Source organism: Schistocerca americana, chromosome 1 (assembly GCF_021461395.2).
Source record: "Schistocerca americana isolate TAMUIC-IGC-003095 chromosome 1, iqSchAmer2.1, whole genome shotgun sequence".
NCBI lineage: Eukaryota > Metazoa > Arthropoda > Insecta > Orthoptera > Acrididae > Schistocerca > Schistocerca americana.
In genome coordinates, this window is record NC_060119.1 from 564,554,310 (window position 1) to 564,578,089 (window position 23,780).

Consider the following 23,780-nt stretch of genomic DNA (forward strand, 5'->3'; position numbering starts at 1 on the left):
CCTATGATGCATTAATCTACAACAACATTAACACAGCATTGTAAGGACCAAATTCTCATTCCAAGACAAATTTGTATCAAAACTTTCAGTGTACACGGGACACACTTAGTCTGGCAACTCAGCTAAGGCCCCTCCAGCTATAAATTCAGTGGACAAGAAATACAACGCTGGGCTAGACCCAAGCTTCATCGAAGCGCGCAATCCTCCCCACCCGGCACAAAAGGTGCCTACGAAAAGGTGGTGTCCCTTGGGGAGGAAATCCTAGCTTCTGTTACGTGTGCTGATTTACATAAAAGTAACATTATATGCTGAAATAGAGAATTCTCATTGTACTAATTATGAAACTTTTAAAGGTCTAGTTAAAAAATATTCTGTTTTCAGAGATAGCATCACCATTTAAAGAAAAATTACTCTCATGTGAATAGTCTGCCATACGGGGTGCATTTACTACTGCTATTCATAAAACCTGTTACATGGAAAGTTCCACCTCTACTTCTTAATAATTCTAAGAGAGGAAAAGCCCATCTCCTGGCTGGTCTGCATGTTGACACCTACTTACTGATATACAGGAGGTTGGCAAAATAATGCGAACACCTGACACCTACACAATATTTACTTATTAATAAGGAATTCGGCCACAATTGGCTTTGAGAACATCTGCAGCCCTTCGTGGAGTAGCTTCTCTCATTCATGTACCAAAATATGCACCAACTGCTTCAACAATGTTGGTGCTGCAAATTTGGTCCTCAGTCTGTGCTCTAACACTCCCCCTAACTTTCCAGTGATGTTGTGATCTGGCGATTGTGATGGCCAAGGAAGGTGTCTGATGATATTATGATCCTCCAAAAATGATACCTGAACCTTTTTCACTGTATGTATGGGTGCATTCTCATCTTGGAATATGGCAATGTTGGGCAGTGGTGAGGGTAATAATAGGACCAGCTGAATACCATGACATAGCCAACCAAATCTTAACAGAATCTCACCTATACTTGACTGTAGGAAGTAGGCAGGGTGGATTGTATGCTTCTTTTGGTGGTCTCCATAAATAAACCTAGCTGTTTGAGGGAAACAACGTAAACGATGATTCAGCGGACCACGCCACATTCCTCTAGTCATCAAATGTCCTGGTTTTATGATCACGGCGCCTTTTCTTTTGCAGCATTACATTGGCTTCCATCAGTAAGGGTTTCGCAACTGCAGCCCTTCCATGAATGTTAGCCTTGTGGAGCTCCGCCATACTGTTTTTGTTAACACAGTATCATCCAAAAGCATGTTGAATTCTGCAGTCACTTCTGCTGCAGTAGTCAAAATCCTTCTGAATGCTTGTCAGTCTCTGGCAGTCAACTTCGAATTTTGTCCACTATTCCTCTTCGCCAGTGCTGTTTTACCACGTTTCGTGTACCTTGTCATTACCATGAATATTGTCACTTGCTTTTTATTTTGTTTTGCTTTAAGGTGCAAAAAACAACTGGAGTCATTTGCGCCCAACTCAAAACTATAGAGCACAAAGACAGACAGGAGTAAAAAAACTATACATCAGTCCCAATTAACATAATAGAAGACAGCTAAAAACAGGCATGAGGAAAAAGGACTAAAAAAAAAGACACCATACAGAAACGGAGATCCAAAACTAAAAATTAAATGGCCTTCGCCACATTGCTTTGTCGCAGTTGACAGCCCACACGTCATTTGCTAAAATGGCGGATAAATCGGACAGCAAACCCAAGCAGGAATGTAAACGGTTCAAAAATCGGCATTCCATCACAATATGGTGGACAGTTAAAACTTGGGCACAATGGGTGAGTTTGCACCACTTAGCAAATGATGATCACTAAAAAGGCAGTGCCCAATACCCAGCCTACTTAAAATGATCTCCTCCCAGCAGGAGGACCAACAGGTGGTCATCCAAGCCGCTGGGAGACTCTCAAAAAGCTAGAGCTTATGCCTGTGAAGGGAGGACCATTGGCGATGCCAAAGGGACACCACCTCCTGACGGACAGCAACACAGAGATCATCGGAGGGAATATAGGTACTCAAGGGCTAAGGTACGAGGACTGCAGCCTGGGCAGCAGCATCAGCAGCCTCGTTTCCTGGCAGACCGACATGACCAGGAACCCACAGAAACATGACACTGTCTCCACCAAGAGTGAGCAAGTGACAGTTTTCCTGGACCCGCTGCACTACAGGATGGGCGGTGTAAAGTGCACAGACTTTGAAGGGCGCTGAGTGAGTCTGAGCAGAGGAAACAATTGAAAACGTTGTGTCACCGGACATACTCCGTGGCCTATGTCCGTGGCCTGATACAGGGTGAAGAGCTCGGCTGTAAATACTGAGCACTGTGCCACAAGCTGAAATCTAAAGACACAGGTGCCAATGACAAAGGCACACCCAACCCCAAAGTCAGTCCGAGAGCCATCAGTGTATACAAAGGTATTATCGCGAAGTTCCATGCGAAGGTCACGAAACTGAAGGCGATAGACGGAGGCTGGAGCAGTATCCTTAGGAAGTGAATTGAGGCCAAGGTTAACATGGGCCACTTCATGAAGTCAAGGTCACTAAGGGTTCGCACCCACCAGGAAAGTTGCAGGTAGTGTGAAGTCATCGTTCCAAGAGCTGATAACGGACTCTAGGAGGTAACAGAGAAGTGGGATAAGCCCCATACTAATGATCAAAGGAATCATCAAAGGAGGAGGCATAGGAGGGGTGGCCACGCATGGCAGACAAACGGGACGCATACCTGCCGAGGGAAAGTCACAGTGGTAGGACAGTGGTAGTTGAGCAGCTTCAGCAAACAGACTCTCAACTGGGCTAGTGTAAAAGGCGCCTGTGGACAGACAGATGCCGCGATGGTGGATAGTGTCGAGACGGCGTAAGATGGATGGGCGTGCAGATGCATAAACACAGCACCCATAGTCTAGTTTCAAAAGGACAAGGGACCGGTACAAAAATAGGAGGGTGGTTTGATCAGCACCCCAGTAAGTACCATTGAGGACATGGAGGACATTAAGGAACCGCGTAAAGCGGGCTGCCATGTAAGACACATGGGAGGACCAAGAGTGGTTCCTATCAAGCATGAGCCCCAGGAATTTCATAGTTTCAACACAAGGAAGGGCAGCAGGCCCAAGATGTAAAGATGATGGGATAAACCATCTTGTGTCACCAGAAATTCATACAAAAGGTTTTGTCTGTGAAAATTGAAAGCCATTGTCGATGCTCCAGGAGTAAAGACGATCAAGACATTGCTGAAGACACCGCTCAGTGAGACAGGTCCATGAAGAACTTTAATAGATGGCAAAACTGTCAACAAAAAGGGAACCGGAGATGCCTGGCAGATGACACGCCATTAAAGGGTTAATGGCAATAGCAAAGAGGACAACACTCAGGACGGAACCTTGAGGCACACCGTTTTCCTGGATAAAGATGTCCAACAAGGCAGAACCCACACACACCTTGAAAACTCAATCTTTTAAAAATGCCTGAGGAAACAGGACAGACTGCCACAGAAGCCCCATATGTAAAGAGTACGGAGGATACCAGTTACCCAGCAGGTGTCGTAGGCCTTCTTTGAATCAAAAAACACGGCCACAGTCTGGGATTTTCACAGAAAACCATTCATGACATGGGTGGACAAAGTAACGAGATGGTCAACTGCAGAACGCCACTTTCTAAATCCACACTGTGCTTTGTCAGTAAATTGCGAGACTAGCCACAATACCAGCCGGGCACGAATCATACGTTCCATCACCTTGCAAATGCAGCTGGTAAGAGAGATGAGGCAGTAGTTAGAAGGAAGGTTTTTGTCCTTATCAGGCTCAGGTGTGGGTATGACGGTGGCTTCACGCCAGCATCCGGGAAATGTGCGCTCTGCCCAGATGCGGTTGTATGTGTTAAGCAGAAAGTGCTTGCCAGCAAGAGAAAGGTGCTGCAACATCTGAATGAGGATGGCGTCTGGCCCTGAGGCAAAGGATCGGGAGTAACTGAGAGCATGATCTAGCTCCCTCATAGTAAAGGCGACACTGAAGCACTCGTGATTCGAAGAAAAGAAGGGTATCTCCCGAGCCTCCTCTGCTTGTTTCCAGTGGAGGAAGCCAGGGTGATAGTGGGAAGAGCTCAAAACTTCCGCAAAATGGTGGCCCAAGATGTTGCGAGACAGCAATAGGGCTCACGATAACATTATCTGCTACGGTCAGCCGGAAATTGGGCAATGGATCTTGGTCCCAGAGAGCCGCCAGAGGTTGTCGCACATGACAGAGGAAAGGGTGGAACTGTTAAAAGAACTAGTGAATGAAATACAGCTAGCTCTTTTGAACACAACAACACTTTGCACGCATCTGTTTTTAATGAATGCAGTTTTCCATTGTAAGAGGACTGTTAAAGGCGCGGAGAGCAAGTCTCCGAGCGCAAATTGCGTCGCAGCATGCCTCAGTCCACCAAGGGAATGGGACACAACTTGGTAAAGAGTAAAGTGCGGGAGATGGAATGTTTTGCAGCAGTAAGGATAATGTCTGTGAGATATTCTTCCTGGTCATCACAACTGTGGAAATCTTGTTCTTCGAAGGTTGCCAGGGAGGAGTAAAGTTGCCAATCAACCTTAGGAAGTTGCCATTTGAGCATGCACGTGGATGAGGTAGAGGATAGCACACGAGAAGTAGGTGTCAGAAAGAACGAACCACTCAAGACAATGAGCAAGCTGGGCAGTGCAAAAGGATAGGTCCAAATGGGAATAGATGTTTGAAAAGTCGGAAAGGAAAGTGGGTGCTCCTGTGAGAAGGCAGAAGAGGTTAAGTTGGTTAAAAAGGTTAGCAAAAAGGGCACCTCTCTAACAGGTCCTGGGAGAACACCAACGGGGATGATGCACATCAAAGACACAGAGTAGCAAAAATGGCGGAGGTAACTGCCCAATAAGGTGAAGGAAGTCCGTTCTGGTGACATCAAATGACGGAGGGACATAAATGGTACAGAGGGAAAAAGTCAGGCATGATTTCCTCCTAGAGGGTGGTACTGTTCCTCATATGTCATGCCCTAGCACCCTCTCGTTGCTGTTGTTGTGGTCTTCAGTCCTGAGACTGGTTTGATGCAGCTCTCCATGCTACTCTATCCTGTGCAAGCTTCTTCATCTCCCAGTACCTACTGCAACCTACATCCTTCTGAATCTGCTTAGTGTATTCATCTCTTGGTCTCCCTCTACAGTTTTTACCCTCCACGTTGCTCTCCAATACTAAACTGTTGATAACTTGATGCCTCAGAACATGTCCTACCAACTGATCCCTTCTTCTAGTCAAGTTGTGCCACAAACTTCTCTTCTCCCCAATCCTCTTCAATACTTCCTCATTAGTTATGTGATCTACCCATCCAATCTTCAGCATTCTTCTGTAGCACCAAATTTCGAAAGCTTCTATTCTCTTCTTGTCCAAACCATTTATCGTCCATGTTTCACTTCCATACATAGCTACACTCCATACAAATACTTTCAGAAACAACTTCCTGCCACGTAAACCTACACTCGATGTTAACAAATTTCTCTTCTTCAGAAATGCTTTCCTTGCCATTGCCAGTCTACTTTTTATATCCTCTCTACTTCAACCATCATCAGTTATTTTGCTCGCCAAATAGCAAAACTCCTTTACTACTTTAAGTGTCTCATTTCCTAATCTAATTCCCTCAGCATCACCCAATTTAATTCGACTACATTCCATTATCCTCGTTTTGCTTTTGTTGATGTTCATCTTATATCCTCCTTTCAAGACACTGTCCATTCCGTTCAACTGCTCTTCAAGTCCTTTGCTGTCTCTGACAGAATTACAATGTCATTGGCGAACCTTAAAGCTTTTAATTCTTCTCCATGGGTTTTAATACCTACTCCAAATTTTTCTTTTGTTTCCTTTACTGCTTGCTCAATATACAGATTGAACAACACCGGGGAGAGGCTACAACCCTGTCTCACTCCCTTCCCAACCACTGCTTCCCTTTGATGTCCCTCGACTCTTATAACTGCCATCTAGTTTCTGTACAAATTGTAAATAGCCTTTCGCTCCCCTGCCACCTTCAGAATTTGAAAGAGAGTATTCCAGTCAACATTGGCAAAAGCTTTCTCTAAGTCTACAAATGCTAGGAATGTAGGTTTGCCTTCCTTAATCTATCTTCTAAGATAAGTCGTAGTGCGAGTATTGCCTCACGTGTTCCAACATAACTGCAGAATCCAAACTGATCTTCTCCGAGGTCGGCTTTATCTTTTTTTCTATTTGACTGTAAAGAATTCGTGTTAGTATTTTGCAGCTGTGACTTATTAAACTGATAGTTCGGTAATTTTCACATCTGTCAACACCTGCTTTCCTTGGGATTGGAATTATTATATTCTTGATGTCTGAGGGGTATTTCGCCTGTCTCATACATCTTGCTCACCAGATGGTAGAGTTTTGTCACGACTGGCTCTCCCAAAGCTGTCAGTAGTTCTAATGGAATGTTTACTCCCGGGGCCTTGTTTCGACTTAGGTCTTTCAGTGCTCTATCAAACTCTTCACGCAGTATCATGTCTCCCATTTCATCTTCATCTACATCCTGTTCCATTTCCATAATATTGTCCTCAAGAACATCGCCCCTGTATAGACCCTCTATATACTCCTTCCACCTTTCTGCCTTCCCTTCTTTGCTTAGAACTGGGTTTCCATCTGAGCTCTTGATATTCATACAAGTGGCTCTCTTTTCTCCAAAGGTCTCTTTAATTTTCCTGTAGGCAGTATATCTGACCTCTAGTGAGATAAGCCTCTACATCCTTACATTTTTCCTCTAGCCATCCCTACTTAGCCATTTTGCACTTCCTGTCGATCTCATTTTTGAGACGTTTGTATTCCTTTTTTGTCTGCCGGCCGCGGTGACCGTGCGGTTCTAGGCGCTGCAGTCCGGACCCGCGGGACTGTTATGGTCGTAGGTTCAAATCCTGCCTCGGGCATGGATGTGTGTGATGTCCTTAGGTTAGTTAGGTTTAAGTAGTTCTAAGTTCTAGGGGACTGATGACCTAAGCTGTTAAGTCCCATAGTGCTCACAGCCATTTGAACCTTTTTGTCTGCTTCATTTACTGCATTTTTATATTTTCTCCTTTCATCAATTAAATTCAATATTTCTTGTTACCCAAGGATTTCTACTAACCCCCATCTTTTTACCTACTTCATCCCCTGCTGCCTTCACTACTTCATCCCTCAAAGCTACCCATCGTTGTTCTACTGTATTTCTTTCCCCCATTCTTGTCAATTGTTCCCTTATGCTCTCCCTGAAACTCAGTACAACCTCTGGTTTAGTCAGTTTATCCAGGTCCCATCTCCATAAATTCCCACCTTTTTGCAGTTTCTTCAGTTTTAATCTACAGTTCATAACCAAAAATGTCTTACAATTTAAAACCTGGTTTCTAAATCTGTCTTACCATTATATAATCTATCTGAAACCTGTCAGTATCGCCAGGCTTCTTCCATGTATACAACCATAGTAATTGGTAATGTTGCATCCAATTCATTTCTCTTGCTGACACACCTTGTAGTGGATGTGATACAGCATTGTACACAATGATTCTTTATTTGAATCAACAGCTTGCCAACATGGTGTTTACTTACGGAAAGGCAAATGGCAATGGGTGACGGGCAGCAAGTGTGTATCAGGAGGTACATCCCCATGAACAACAACCACAGTGTTCAATGTTTCCAACAGTGTTTCGCAGTATGTCTGAAACAGGAAATCATGAAGGGCGTACCCGAAATGTATGGACAGCAGACTTGGAGAAAAATGTGATTAACACTGTGGAAGTGACCGATGTGTCAGTACCAGGCAGTTGGCCCATCAGTACAGAGTGGGTCAGTCGACTGAATGGAACGTTCTCCATGACAATTGTTACTATCCTTATCACCTACAGTGTGTGCAGGGCTTACTAGGGACAGACTTTCCACATCGGGAGAAGTTTTGTCACTGGTTTCTTCAACAGGCAACCACAATTCTGGGACCTACGTCATCCATTGTATTCACCGATGAGGCCACCTTTACGCGGAGTCTAATCTTCAGCTTTCATAACAGTCATCTGTGGGATAGTATGCAGAACCCACATGGTATGGTGACAGCAAATTACTAGCATCAGTGCAGCCGGATAATAAGTGACCATATTTTGGGACCAGTCTTCCATCCGCATACCCTAACAGGCCAGAACTACCGGCGTTTCTTGCAGGTGACTTTACCTCCCATGCTGGAAGATGTGCCACTGATGACTAAGGGTTATGCAGCTGCTACATGATGGTTCTCCAGCCCACTTCGCTGTTAACATGCAAACGCATCTCATTCGTGTCTTTCCTGGTCAATGGATCAGATGGAGTGGTCCAGTTGCACAGCTTGCTCATTCACCGGATCTCAACCATTGTAATTTCTGGCTATGTGGTCATCTCTTAAGTATCATGTATACAGAGCCTATTCCAGCTGTTAAAGCACTGGAGCAGCAGATTCGTGCTGCCTTTAACACTGTTCAGACACAGCCTGGCTGATGTAAATGTGAGAGACAGAACATGCTATAGCATGTACAGGGTGTTTCAAAAATGACCAGTATATTTGAAACGGCAATAAAAACTAAACGAGCAGCGATAGAAATACACCGTTTGTTGCAATATGCTTGGGACAACAGTACATTTTCAGGCGGACAAACTTTCGAAATTACAGTAGTTACAATTTTCAACAACAGATGGCACTGCAAGTGATGTGAAAGATATAGAAGACAACGCAGTCTGTGGGCGCGCCATTCTGTACGTCGTCTTTCTGCTGTAAGCGTGTGCTGTTCACAACGTGCAAGTGTGCTGTAGACAACATGGTTTATTCCTTAGAACAGAGGATTTTTCTGGTGTTGGAATTCCACCGCCTAGAACACAGTGTTGTTGCAACAAGACGAAGTTTTCAACGGAGGTTTAATGTAACCAAAGGACCGAAAAGCGATACAATTAAGGATCTGTTTGAAAAATTTCAAAGGACTGGGAATGTGACGGATGAACATGCTGGAAAGGTAAAGCGACTGCGTACAGCAACCACAGAGGGCAACGCGCAACTAGTGCAGCAGGTGATCCAACAGCGGCCTCGGGTTTCCGTTCGCCGTGTTGCAGCTGCGGTCCAAATGATGCCAACGTCCACGTATCGTCTCATGCGCCAGAGTTTACACCTCTATCCATACAAAATTCAAACGCGGCAACCCCTCAGCGCCGCTACCATTGCTGCACGAGAGACATTCGCTAACGATATAGTGCACAGGATTGATGACGGCAATATGCATGTGGGCAGCATTTGGTTTACTGACGAAGCTTATTTTTACCTGGACGGCTTCGTCAATAAACAGAACTGGCGCATATGGGGAGCCGAAAAGCCCCATGTTGCAGTCCCATCGTCCCTGTATCCTCAAAAAGTACTGGTCTGGGCCGCCATTTCTTCCAAAGGAATCATTGGCCCATTTTTCAGATCCGAAACGATTACTGCATCACGCTATCTGGACATTCTTCACGAATTTGTGGCGGTACAAACTGCCTTAGACGACACTGCGAACACCTCGTGGTTTATGCAAGATGGTGCCCGGCCACATCGCACGGCCGACGTCTTTAATTTCCTGAATGAATATTTCGATGATCGTGTGATTGCTTTGGGCTATCCGAAACATACAGGAGGCGGCGTGGATTGGCCTCCCTATTCGCCAGACATGAACCCCTGTGACTTCTTTCTGTGGGGACACTTGAAAGACCAGGTGTACCGCCAGAATCCATAAACAATTGAACAGCTGAAGCAGTACATCTCATCTGCATGTGAAGCCATTCCGCCAGACACGTTGTCAAAGGTTTCGGGTAATTTCATTCAGAGACTACGCCATATTATTGCTACGCATGGTGGATATGTGGAAAATATCGTACTATAGAGTTTCCCAGACCACGGCGCCATCTGTTGTTGAAAATTGTAACTACTGTAATTTCGAAAGTTTGTCTGCCTGAAAATGTACTGTTGTCCGAAGCATATTGCAACAAACGGTGTATTTCTATCGCTGCTCATTTAGTTTTTATTGCCGTTTCAAATATACCGGTCATTTTTGAAACACCCTGTATATGCATGCATTAGAGCACATGGAAACCATTTTCAACACATACTGTAACTGTGGCTGCATTGTACATTGCGTATTAGACCGCGGTCTAATGATTCAATAAATGGTCTCTAGCATGGAAACCACGCTTTTCCAGACATAAGTTCATTACACCTTTTTTCGTTCCATGCCCATCCTCTCATCGATCAATCCCCATAGTTTGTACATGGTGGAAAAAATCACCCTGTATAAACCAAAGACAGTATACGTAGAAATTTGACAAGTTAAGTTTGATGTGGGTGCAAAGACGATGGGCACAAGTACGTCTGTGAGTCTCTGTTAACTGAATGTAAGATATTAATGGTTGCTCTACACCTCAATTTTTCTGGGACATCCTTATTTGCTAGTGAAACATGAAGACAGTGACACTGGTCGGAAAGAGAAGAAACATACTTAAAAAGTTAGATCTTACAATCTGTTTAAGATCACTGGCTTAAGGTTAGTATTTCAGAAAGATGAATTACTATGAAAATCATTTGCATCACTGTAAGTACTCCCCCTGACCTTCAGAAAATAGTATCAGTAAACCTATTTTAAAAAAAAACACTGGGAAATAGCATTCATAAATGTCACCATCTCATCACGTGCCACTAAGAAGCACCCGATTTGGATGTCGGCATCTGTTGTTAGCTGACCACACTATTACTCCACCTGGGAGTGAGGGGGTACTTCAGTATGTTTATCGTGAGTTTTTATCGTGGTATTTCACAAAGACATGATGATTAACTTTATGGTAAGTGCACAACTGTCTTGAATTCATTCACAGAGTGATGCACTTTGCGAAGACACCTTGTGTTCTCGACAACAGCTGCAGGAGGCCGAGTGCAGTATTATTGTGGTTGGGTAGTAAATGTGTATTCCTCTGAACGGCCGTTGTCAATGAAAATTATATTTTCATTCATTTACAATGTTGTTTGGTGCTTATCTTTCATCACTCAAATGCTACCAACTGGATCCATATCTATTTACATCACAACAGTAACGAGAATAAATGGCAAAGAAAATATTATGCACAATATGGATTTAAAAGGCTACAAAGTTGCTTATTATTACTGTTGTTGTGTCAATGCCACCACTTTCTTCAGTCCAAAGCCTGGTCTGATGCCACTCCACACACTACTCTATCACGTGCAAGGTGCCTCATTTCCAAGTAACTACTGGATACCTGCTAACCTTCAAAACCCAAAATCTGGGAGATTCAGTTTTAAAAATCAGGAAATATGAATGATCAAAAACAATGACTATTTTCAGTATAATCCCAAAGCAACTAATGTGAGTTTCTCCGTATGTCATAAAGCTACGTAACTGCTATAAAAACACTATTTGGGCACATTTTCTTGGTATCAACTTGTCACTTTCACTTTTAAAACCAAATTCCAGTTTTTTATTGTTACTGACACTATTTAACATTTTCTCAGTGCTTTTTTTTGTTTGAACACACTTTGAAACTTTCTCTGCCATGTTATTAACAAATGGCACATTGGCAGAAAGTACAAAACACAAACAATTAGTCAATAATGCTTCTTTTTCCTGTAATGAAAAACAAAACACTAAATCAAAATAGTTTGAATATGACAAATAAGATGCATGTGAAATAACAAAAATAAAGCCTTTCAGGGACTCCTACAGCAAAATAACATTTTAACCACCCACTCTATAAATATTTATACCAATCACAAAAATGTTGAACAACAAGCAATTTCACTTAAGCACAATGACAACAGGCACACAAAATGCACAGAAAACAGGAAAAATAACAATCAATATATGGATCATGTGCGACTTCCTGATTTCTGTAAACACCTATTCGTAAAAGAGACTAAAAACGTCTAATGAGTGAAGGACTTCTGACTGCTGGCTCAAAACAAATGCTGAGTTTACAAAACATACGCCTTTGGTTTGACAATGATAGGCTACAAATGGGGAGAAAACGTGAAAAATTACGAGTCTCTCACCTAAATCTGAAGAGTTGGCAGGTATGCTGCTGCAACCCACATCCATTTGAAACTGTTAGTACACTTGTCTCTTGGTCTCCTGATATTATTTTAACCCCATACATTGCCCTCTAATACTGAACTGACAATTCCTCGATGTCTCAGAATCTGTGCTATCACCCAATCCCTTCTTTTAGTCAAGTAATGTCACAAGTTTCTTCTCGCCAATTATATTCTGTACCTCCTCATTAGCTAAGCAATCAACCCATTTAAACTTCAGCATTCCTCTGTAACACTTACAACCAAGCCCAGCAGATTTAAATGAGGAAAGCAACATTTCAAGCTTAAATGAAGATGTGCGGAAAAACGGACTAACCCTCGAATGTAGAAGCCTACAAATGGTGTATATGTGGACAAGAAAAAAAAAAATTCCCGGATTTCCCAGTTAAAAATACACTTTCTCCCAGGTGAAAACACACTTTTCCAGTGTTAAGTGACAGTATATTTTCCCTTATCAATCCTTTCAATAGTTATGGTTTTATACTTGGGCATAGAATTTCCCGGCACTTTAGAAAACGAAACTCAGGGAAAAAGACACGCTTTGGAAATATCTTTGATGTGCAGCAATATGTACACTGCGTATTTTCATATTACGAAACTGTATGTTGGAATTCCACCAAACACTGCATGTTACTCTCCGAATCATTGAAATCGAAATTGCGATGCGCTTTCATAAGCCAGTCATAGCTCTTGTCACGTGATCTCGCCAGCCGATGACAGTGAATATTCAGAGCATAGGACATGTGATGTAGTCAGCCAACAGCAACATCAGTAAGTAGCACGAAGACACAAACAGGGAAAGTTAATAGTTTAAATTAATATATATATAGTGTTGCTACAAGAAAAGAAAAGCTTTCACATATAATATCAGTCATTAAGGTTAATAAGCTGCAAGAGAAGCTAAGCTTTCGCATATAATGTTTATTTTTTTGCGCATGTTACACTTCAAGATACATCACACAAATGTGACAGTAAAATTTTTAATAATGACATAAATATCTGATCTTCAGGGTTCGTGTAAAACATTGAAACATCATACATTATGTCATAAAAGAAACAAGACATCAGAGGATACTCCAAGAGCATCGGAATTTTGTGATCCATACTAAAATTTGCACATTTAAAGTGCGTACTTAAATTGCACAGTCGTATGTCCAGATTCCCAATGAAGTAGTCCTCGACCTGATATTAAGCTTTTCAGTGTGGTTTTCGGACTGTAAATTTTCTTGGAACAACAGTACTGTATTATATTATGTTTGGTTCTTTAGTATGGCATAATGCCATATGTGCTAGAAGATGAAAACGTGCACTTGAAATGCAGCGAACAGTTGAAACAAGCTGGTACTGTGAAATTAAACATTTCATTTCAAATACATTGACTGCCTCTGCGGGAAAGGTTAATAAAAGTCAAATTTCTTTAGCAAACAGACAGAAATAACTTCATTGTTCCACAAGGCGATTAATGCTCGACTGTCAGAAAGGTGGAAACTAATGACATATTTTAGCCTTCCGTAATTATGTGAATGTATTTTAATTCACTTGATAGCTCCCGGCCACAGATATCGGTTTTGTTTTCATTTGACATGAGAGTAAATGAAGGGAAACAGCAAAAACACTAAATGTAAACACGGGTCACATGGAGACTACACACTTCCCCACTATAACTCAGACTGCTCTGCGAATCAGCCCCGGATCTACGATATTGCGAACTGAGCCAATACAAAAAATAAATAAATAAATAAATAATAAAAAAAATGATTTTTCACAAATATGTTCATCTTGTAGCGCACATCTTTCTGAAAAGTCTGAATCATAAAACGTGTGTGTTCAAGGAAATTTAAGACATTTGGTCTTAAGTTTGCCAAAAGTCAGTGCCACGCCTCTTCATAAAGCATTCTTCTACCGCATGTCACTGTATTTCGCTCTGTGGAAATGAAATGTGTATATTTTGTAATGGATGCCATCAAATTATATTTAGGACAGTGGAAATTGAAATGTCCTGTGGTGCCTCTCCTGCTCCCAGTTGGCCTGTTTGACAGCCTGCCCCTCTTAAAAATCTCGCATTTAATAGGCGGATGGGATTATTTGTAATCAGGAGAACAAGAACTCTTCAGAAGATTTGCACTCTTTATTGCCTATTAGCTAATAACTTACTGTTTTGCACAACATAAAATTAAACATAGGATACATACAACCAATAAAGACAAGAGATAGGCAAGAAAGTACACATTTCTTCAATCTTTAGCTCCTAGCATTTTTTTCTCTCTAATCTTGCTACAGCTTTACATGGTACGCTTTTCTTTCTGCGAAAGAATCTATTACCTCATCAAAGTTCATCATACTTTTGCTACATGAAAAATCAAAATGTCATTACCTAACACCAAAAAAGCTGTTAACACAAATAATACCCAAGACTGGTGTGGTTTCTCGATCTGATTACGTCTTTTGTCACTGTCTGCAAGGTAAAACAAAATAGGTCTTTCTAATATTGCAGCAGTTTTGTAACACACACCAAATAAATGACCGTTTTGGAACAAATGGTCATTTTTACAACATGACAGAATATAATTCATGAAGTACCAATATCAAATGCCTATTAGGCCTACTATGAACAAAATGTTATGAAATAGTTTCACATTTCATTCATACGCAACAGTTTCTGAAGCACGAGATCGAAAAGTATTACGAAATTTTTACATACACTGGAATCATCTTATTCTTCCATAATTTGTGTGACGTCCCCGTTTCTTCTCCTTTTTCGTTCTAACAAACAATCTTGTCATCACCAATTCTGTAGCTATTCCTACCATTGTCAAAATTTGTTTGTAGATTAAGTTCACTAACCCTGCCAGAATCACATGTTTAGTTATCCCGCAATTATTTTCTGGTTAGGCATTATTACGTGTTTGTACAACACGTTTTTCGCGTTACTTCCAGAATAGAACTTAAGCGGCTGCTAGCCAGGGACTTTACAACTGGTCCTTACTAGTGTAGCGATCTGGCCAAAAATTTTCTGTGACAATTTCATTTTCTTGGACACACCGAGAAGATAACACATAATCTCTCTCACCTGTTATTCCTGTTAGTCATCTATTACCATTCTAGTAGTCTGAATTTATGGATTTCGCTAGTAATTATAACACCACTGATCATTCACAAACACAATCAACTACATAATCAGAGAGCAATTGGCATTCATCCCTTCGGCTTCACTCCGCTCAGTTCATATAGCCCCGTCCCCTTTTGTCTTCAAAAGTTTATTTCTACATGCGACTAGGATTCTTCTGACAGAGACATCACATACACTATGCACGCATTCAAAAATCAACTTATGATTCATTCAGAAATCAACTTAAAATGTGTTCAAAAACCAACAGGGAAGGGTTTCAAAATCATATGAATAACCAATAGACTGCACTGGATGCTAGGCGCTTTGTGAAACAATTTTTTTTCCTCAAGAATATGAATTTGGCACCCCCTTTTCCTGGTAGCATCCAGTTGCTTGCACAGCCAACAGCCACAGTCCTGTAGCCAGAAGCAGGAGAATACACTACTCAAATGTGACTCAATTGCGCATGACTTCACGCTCATCAGGGGCAATTTGTTGTTATTAAGCATTGCATAGTCTTCCTAAAGCCTTTGACACATTTTGCTGTTGGCAGACACTTGCATGAGCACTGTGTGTGGTTGTATATGGCGCATTTCCTTTGCAATTTAAGTTGTTATCTTTTTTTTTTTCTCTCTCCTTTATGATTTATTGTTGAAGTATTATTCTGCAGTTGTGGGATACAGTACTATCCTTTGTTAGAGTATCGGTACTTACCAGCCAGAACTACAAAAATGTAACTGATAACTAAAAAAAAAATGAAAAATTCCCTAAATTCTAAAAAATTCCCGGGTTTTTCCCTGTTTTCTTCCGGATGAAAAAATTCCCAGGTCTTTCAAGGGTCTCCCAGTTGTCCCGGGTCATATACACCCTGCTACAGAAAGTATTGGCATCTGTTGCTGGGGATGGGAACTATCAAAACTGACAACGTCAATTTTGATAGTTACTGTACCCAACAACAGGTGGCAACACGTATCTCTAAGCTTGTGCATTTGAGGGTTAGCCCATTTTTCCGCGTATTTCTTCAAATGATTCACACTTCATTAAAACCTGCTGCAAAGATTCAGGCACCTTTATATGTCTCGATCTGCTAGGACATAATGTGTGTATTTTGATACGGCACTCATTGCTCTTCAAGCATGACACTTTAGTCTATGACCACAATCTCAACCGGTGGTTCAGCTATTTAATGTATACTGGCTTTCAATGTCTGCACTAGCTGTATTAATTTTTTGCAGATTGGATGCACAGCTGAACCACCCACTTATATTACTGTTTGGTTTCTTCGCTGCGTAAAATCTCCATCCTGTCGTCTCTCGAGTGTGTTCTGTGTCACATGATTGGTTCAGTCATGATCAAAGAACAATTAAAGGAATGTACAAAATTAAGCAATTGTAATTCACAACACTTAACACTGTACTGGAAATCAAGAAGGCAAATAACAATAAGTGCCAGAGCATTAAATTACAAGAAGAACAAAAACAACAATTACATAAACCAAAGACAGCGTATGTAATCTGACGAAGCAGTTTGATGAATGCAAGATGATAGGCACAAACAAGTCCGAGTCTCTTGCAAGCTGAATTTGCGACATTTAATGCTGTCCCATGTCCCCTTTTTCAGGGACGTCTTCATTTCCAAGTACACAAACATAATGACACTGATCAGAAAGAAAACATACAGCCTTACAAAGTTAGATCTTACAATCTGTTTAAGATTACTGGATTATTGTTTGTATTTCTGGGAGACTAATTACAATGAAAGAAAAAATAATCTGCAACACTGCAATTATTAAACTTGACCTTCAAAAGATACTCCAAGTAAAACTGTTGCAAGATCAGTACTGAGTGTCAGCAGCCATAAACATCATCTCACCTCAACTCATCACATTGCTTCACGTCACACAGAAACACCAAATTTGGATGTCTGCATCTTTAAATATGCACTCCACTGAACAGTTGTTGTTACCAATGAAAATTAGATTTTCATTCATTTACAATGCTGTTTGCTACATATCTTATCATTCATAAGTATTACCAATCAGATGAATAGCCATTTACCATTTGAGAAGATCTGTAATCAGGATGAATTACGAACAAAAGATTACGCAAAATAAAGATTTAAAATGCTAATAAACTTACACCCAAGAATATGTTGCAAGCCTCATTGAAGCCTGCTGCGAAGATTCGGACATCTCTGCAATTCTTTCGATCTGCTAGGACACGACATGCATACCTCGATACGGTACTTGTTGCCCTGCCAGCATGTCGATTTACATCCATGACTACAAAATCGATTGGTGGCTCAGCTGAGCGTCCAATCTGCAAAATGTTAAAACTGTTAGTACATACACTGAAATTTACCACAAAGAACGTACGTTTTAATGAAGAAACAACTCAAAACTACATGGAGAATCACAGAAAAAAAGGTTCCTTTTTTTTGTGGAGATGCAGAGAAACTGTTACTATTGTTGTTGGCCACACTGCTATGAGTGGCTTTTCCTCCACTCGCAAGTAAGCACGTGTAGTGTAGGTACTTTGTCACTGTAGTGTTCACTACAGGTGACATAAAGCAGCAATACAAGTATTGCATTAAGAGTCAACAGCCATAGTCTTTCGAACCTGTACATATTTCCTCGGAATGCCAGAAGCATAAACTGTGACCCATGTGGTGATTCCTCAAGCAATACCAATTACCAGAGCAGGAGACAGCTGTGGTGTATGCTGTAGGACAGCAAGAGAGCAGTCAAGTATTCTACAGCCCTCTTTGCAGTGAGCCGATCACTCACATGCCTTCATACTTGCAAACTGCTGTAACTTTCAGACAAATTGCTCCAGACTGCACAGCCACATTCTCCTGGTCAACTACATAGTGCAGACACTGCAGCTACACTGCAGTGACTTGGGTGTTGTCGAGGGGAACCAGAGATCAAGAAAATCAGGGCTTGTTGGTTAAGAATGGCTCGTGGCCTGGAATGAGGGCAGCAGGCACATAGATAGGAATGTGGCACCAGTGAGCTTGCTCTAGTCAAGGGACGGTGAGTTATGCACAAAATACCACGACGTGAAGAAGTGGGCTGGAAGGGGAGATAGAAAAGTGGAAGAGTGCGAACAGGAGGGTGAGAGTGCAGGATGAGTGAAAGAGTCCTGGGTTGAGTTAAGTGGCCACTACCACTTCTACCTTTGGCCAAAACACACTTACTGGTGGCCCACTCCTACCCTGTGCCTATGGCTCTCTCTCCACCCCAGCCTCACATTTGCTACCCTCCCTGTTTCTTTATCAACTTGTCCCAACACAACCATAGCCTAGCTGCAGAGCTAGCACAATGTTGTCAATCAGGAGAACACTGCCATGAAGAGTGTGTACACATATAGGGCTGTGTGTGTAAGTTCATTCTATTAGGCCTATTCAAAAGACTTGACCAAAAGCTAACAATGTTCTCAGTTATTTTATGTGCTTAGATTCGGCTGGTTAAATCGATTGAAAGTTTGAAGGAAGGCAAGAGCATATCACCTCCAACGCCCAGTAAAACACTATGCTGTTCAACTGAAGGTTGGTTTGATGACAGCTTTTCTCTTTACTTAACAACTCAGTATCTCAACTATTTTGGGAGTTGTTAGTGCCACTACTTCTATTATTTATACTCCAAAACAACATTATTCACTTGATATAATTCCAAATATCTTTAGTTTCCCAATTTGAACAATTCATTCCATACAAACACTACAGAGAAGAGAATAACATGATGATGGTTTACCTGAAACATGTCTGTTTCTCTGTCTCTTGCATACTGAACAAGAACAGTTTCAGAGACGGAAAACTTGTAAATCACATTATGTGATTTTGAATCCAGCGCCGCCTGAAACAATGTTTTTTTTCCCAAAATCACAAATACTTTTACAATCTGCATAGTACTACATAATCATTATACCTACTACAGCTGTGAGTCACAAACAATGGCCGTCGAGTTTAGGCTTGTTCTGCATACACACATCACGCATTCTCTGACAGCCAATGACTTTTCAGTAGTGTTCTGAGCACTCTTTTGTGAATGTCATAGCCAATGAGAGCATTAAACATGATCATAGTGTGTCTTTAGTGAATTTTTATTCCATTTATTGCAAGTTGTCATCGCTGATAGTGATGCTAAGGGACAAATTCTACACAAACAGAGAATCTGCTGGATATAAATGTTTTCTTTAAATGCAAAGCGTATACATACGTACACACACACACACACACACACACACACACACACACCAACTGGCACTTGAAACCAGCAACAATGCAATCCGCATCCACGTCTCAAACTGCCATCATTCCTGAATCGGACTAGAAACACTGCGTGAAGGTACATATAAGCAGTCACACAAATGAAGTGTGTGGTAAGGTAGAACAATGTTGTTCTACAACTGTTTTTTCAAACAGCATTATACATTTTCCTCTGGCCAACATCAATGTCTACAAAGGAAACGGTATGCCCTCAACATTGGATGGATGGATGGGTATGTTGGTGTAGCCACATGACAGCAAGGTCTTCAGCACCCACACAAAACAGTTGGGGACGAGTGTCGGCAAAACACACTAAACAGGAGTATAAAACAGCAAGGTAACTAAAGTAACAATATATGGAAACCTATGTGTGTACCCGCACTGAAGCACAAAACGAAGTATCATGCGAATATTAAAACATTAACTAAACAGAAAGAAAGTAGCAGAAGGAGTTAAAAGATACAGCAGATGGACATGGCTGGTGGACTGCAAGAATAAAAAAGGATGAGCCAGTCACTCCGCAACACACTATAACCTCCAGCCTGAAACCTTACGACATGGTACAGGCACATCACAAAACTTTGAAACTTTAGACCCACTCGCCTTATCAGCTAAAATAGAGGGCAGATACCCACCACTAGCTGCTTCTGCCCTTGTGTCACAGTATAAAATGTACTCTGTTATAATATGGCGTACAGAGATTTGCACACCACAAGCATCACAAAACTGGGAATCCTCTCCCCATGGTAAAAAGCCATGTAAGAGGGCAGTGACCAATTCAAAGATATGTAAACAGCAGGAGGAACACCATAGCTAAATACTTTACTTCACCAACTGCAGCTCATTGTCTTTTACTGTAAGCCATTCCTCATCCCACAACTGCATGAACTTCCTATGCAGTGCAGAAACAGCAGCCTGCTGAGGAATAGGACACTGTGCCACATCCTCCCCTCTGCAGGCCTCCTTAGCAGCCCAATCGGCCAGTTTGTTTACCCGGATCCGTACATTCCCTGGTACCCAGCACAACTTCTCAGCTGGGTGCAGTATCTGTAACGATTGTTAAGGCACTAAGGGAACTGGAGCAGACGGGAAACCTTTTGCCCTGAATACATCACATCTGTCCAATGCCTTCACGAGCACGTGGAGCTCTGCTGAGAAAACTGTATACTCATCATGAAGGAGAATCTTAGTGACATGGTTGGAGAACAGTACAGAGCAGCCAAAGGAATATCCTTGTTTGGAGCCATCGTGTACACTACTGTGAAACTGTGAAGCATACCTAAAAAGTTAAAAAAAAATAGAGACTGAAATGTAAAATCTGGTGCATTATCTTTCTTAAAATTTGTCAAGTGTATACATGATGTAGATTCACAATGTTTCTGTCTTGCCTATAGCCAACATTTCTTTTAGCGACTTATTCTATACCAAACGAAACTGAAGACCTGTGGAGGGTGGTCAGCACCGCTGAGATTATTGTTGAGAAACAGGGAGCAGGGAGCGGAGGCGGCCAAAGCATACACTTCACCACCCTTACAAGTGGAGCACTGCCACACACTAAATATCCATATACCAACACCCTGCAATTCCAAAATTAAATATAGACCAGTGCTTTTGTTTGACAATACTTCTCTGAAAAAAACTTTTCCAGTATTCGTTCAAAGAATAACGGGAATAACATATATGAATCTATCTTCATCAAAATAAAAGCCTCTTCAGTTCTTATGCCACATAATTTTGTAAAGGCAAAATGTGGCTTGCATATGTCGTCTCATTCATACATGATAAAAACAAATTTCATAGGAAGAATTATTTCTGTCACGGAGTGTTGACATGGGTGGGGGATGAAGTAAGAGACCAGAGTGAATGGTGATGTAGCTTAAGGTGCCAGCTATCTCAGATTACAACTGTTCACATTGGTATGCTTTTGTACAGGAAATGAATTCTTCAATAACTGGATGATATCAATTTAATTAGTACCCATTAAAATAGGAACTGTACTAAGCACACGGAGATACATGAGCATGTATAGCATCAGCATGGCACACTTTAGGCCATAGCTTCAGTGCCAGTCATACAATACTTCTATTTTTTTCTCAGTGTTTAAATACACCTTATTTGCTACGAAGTATTCAGTCCAATTCATAAACCGAGAAAATATTCCATAAGCTTGCGTTTGCTAACTAGATACCAATACACAGTTATCTTTTCCCAAGATTCAAACATTTCAACTCTGCACAATGTTGATGGCACGAACTACTGTGCATCAGGTTTCCAGGGTTACTCAGACTTCTAAATTCTTCGAACCGTCCCAAAACTATAATCTAAAACCATCACAAGGACTCCTGTCATTCAACAAATAATTATAATTAAATGATCACTCAACATGAAAACACATTCAATTAATATTTTCTATGATCCCCATGCAACCACGGTAAGAACATTGTTCTTGAAATTAATTTCTACGGAAAATCTCTTAAGCAATAAATGTTTAAATGACTTACAAACTAAAACCCATTTGCCAGTAAATTCCAAACATGCCTAGAACATTTCTCTCAATTGCAAGGTTCGCAGAAGAGCTTCTGTAAAGTTTGGAATGTAGGAGACAAGATACTGGCAGAAGTAGAGCTGTGAGTACCGGGCGTGAGTCGTGCTTCGGTAGCTCAGATGGTAGAGCACTTGCCCACGAAAGGCGAAGGTCCCAAGTTCGAGTCTCAGTTGGGCACACAGTTTTAATCTCCCAGGAAGTTTCAGATCAGATCATAATACAGCATGTTTCACAAACAATGACCTGATTTCTAAACTCCATATTTACTGATAAAAATATACTACAAACATGAGGATAAATTACAAAATGCTCACAAAAATCTTTAGCTATGCTATAACAAATGCTCTGTGCGTCCACCACTAGCAACAAGAACATCATCTAGATGATAGCTAAATTTGTCATGAATTTATCTGCTTTCACAGAAATTACAGCGGCCAGTATTCTGTTCTTCACTGTTTTTGTGTCATAAGGTACAGGGGAGATGCACACATTTTCCTTCATATGTTCCAACATATCTAACAATAATGGAGGCCAAGAATGAGGGACAATGTTTTGGGGTCCATGCATCCTATCCAGCATTGAAGTTAGTTGGATGGTTGGTTTGGGGTATAAAGCGACCAAACTATAGGGTCATCAGTCCCTTTTTCCTGACAAGCAAGGCTCAAGGTACAAAAATACCCAAAGTACATTTGAGAAAGTAAAAGGGGGAAAAGGAATGGGGAACCACACCTAAAATGAAAACAAATGGAACAAATAAAAAAAGGGGGAAAACATACACCACAAGGCGAAGGAGAAGAAGGTATTAAAAACAAAGAGCAGATGGTCTGGGCTGGTCAATCACTACAATAAAAAATAAAATGAGCCAGTCACTCTGCAACACATTAAAATGTCCACCCTATAAAGACAAGGCGAGATCAACACATGTAGGGAAAAGATGACCACCAAGACAAATAAATGCAAAGGAAGTGCGACAGAGTTAAAATGGAGGGAGGGTGGCGGTCTTGGAGAGAAGGCTTAAAGTCCACCTGCCCAGCCTTAGATGGTACGATAACCTCCCTCTCCCAATCACGAATAAAACATAAAACTGAATCTGCTGTTGAGATATTGTCGGTCAACACAGAAGGTAGGGTGCTGGGAAGGTTAAAAGTCCGCTGCAAAGGGGCTGAAAGTGGGCAGTCCAGCAAGATGTGGACGACAGTCATATGTGAGCCACAGTGACACCGAGGTGGGTTCTCGTGATGGAGGAGGTAGCCATTGTTAGCCACATATGGCCAATGTGGAGCCGGCAGAGATCCACGGAGTCACTGCAAGAGGTCTGCATGGAGGACTTCCACACATTCATAGTCTCCTTAATGGAACACAGTTTGTTGTGTGTACTGAGATTATGCCATTCCGTCTCCCAAAGCTAAAACACCTTGCAGCATAATAATGATCGCAGGTCAGTTACGGAGCTGCCGATCTCCAGAAGCAGTTCCCGTGTAGCGTGTTTGTCCAGCCTGTCTGCAAGTTCATTTCCTGGGATTCCGACATGGCCTGGGATCCACACAAACACCACAGACTGATTGAACCTTTCCAGGCCATAGATGGACTCCTGGACGGTCGCTACTAAAGGATGACAGGGGTGGAACTGGTCGATAGCTTGTCGGCTGATCAAGGAGTCAGTTCAGAGAAGAAACAACTCACCAGGGCACAAGCGGATGCGCTCAAGAGCACGAGAAACGT

The 23,780-nt window shown here is 41.6% G+C and overlaps 1 protein-coding gene across 3 annotated transcripts in view; it reads right to left on the minus strand.

Moving 5' to 3' along the window:
- Positions 1-23,780, minus strand: part of LOC124606487 (protein pellino-like) — a 161,382-nt gene that overhangs the window by 107,592 nt on the left and 30,010 nt on the right. For 2 of the 3 annotated variants that reach the window (XM_047138472.1, XM_047138479.1), the window contains exons 5-6: positions 18,999-19,100; positions 17,383-17,562 (exon numbers count right to left, since the gene is read on the minus strand). In XM_047138472.1, coding sequence (XP_046994428.1) covers positions 17,383-17,562; positions 18,999-19,100 — 282 coding nt within the window. The remainder of the gene's footprint in view (positions 1-17,382; positions 17,563-18,998; positions 19,101-23,780) is intronic. The other variant, XM_047138487.1, reaches the window with a different exon arrangement.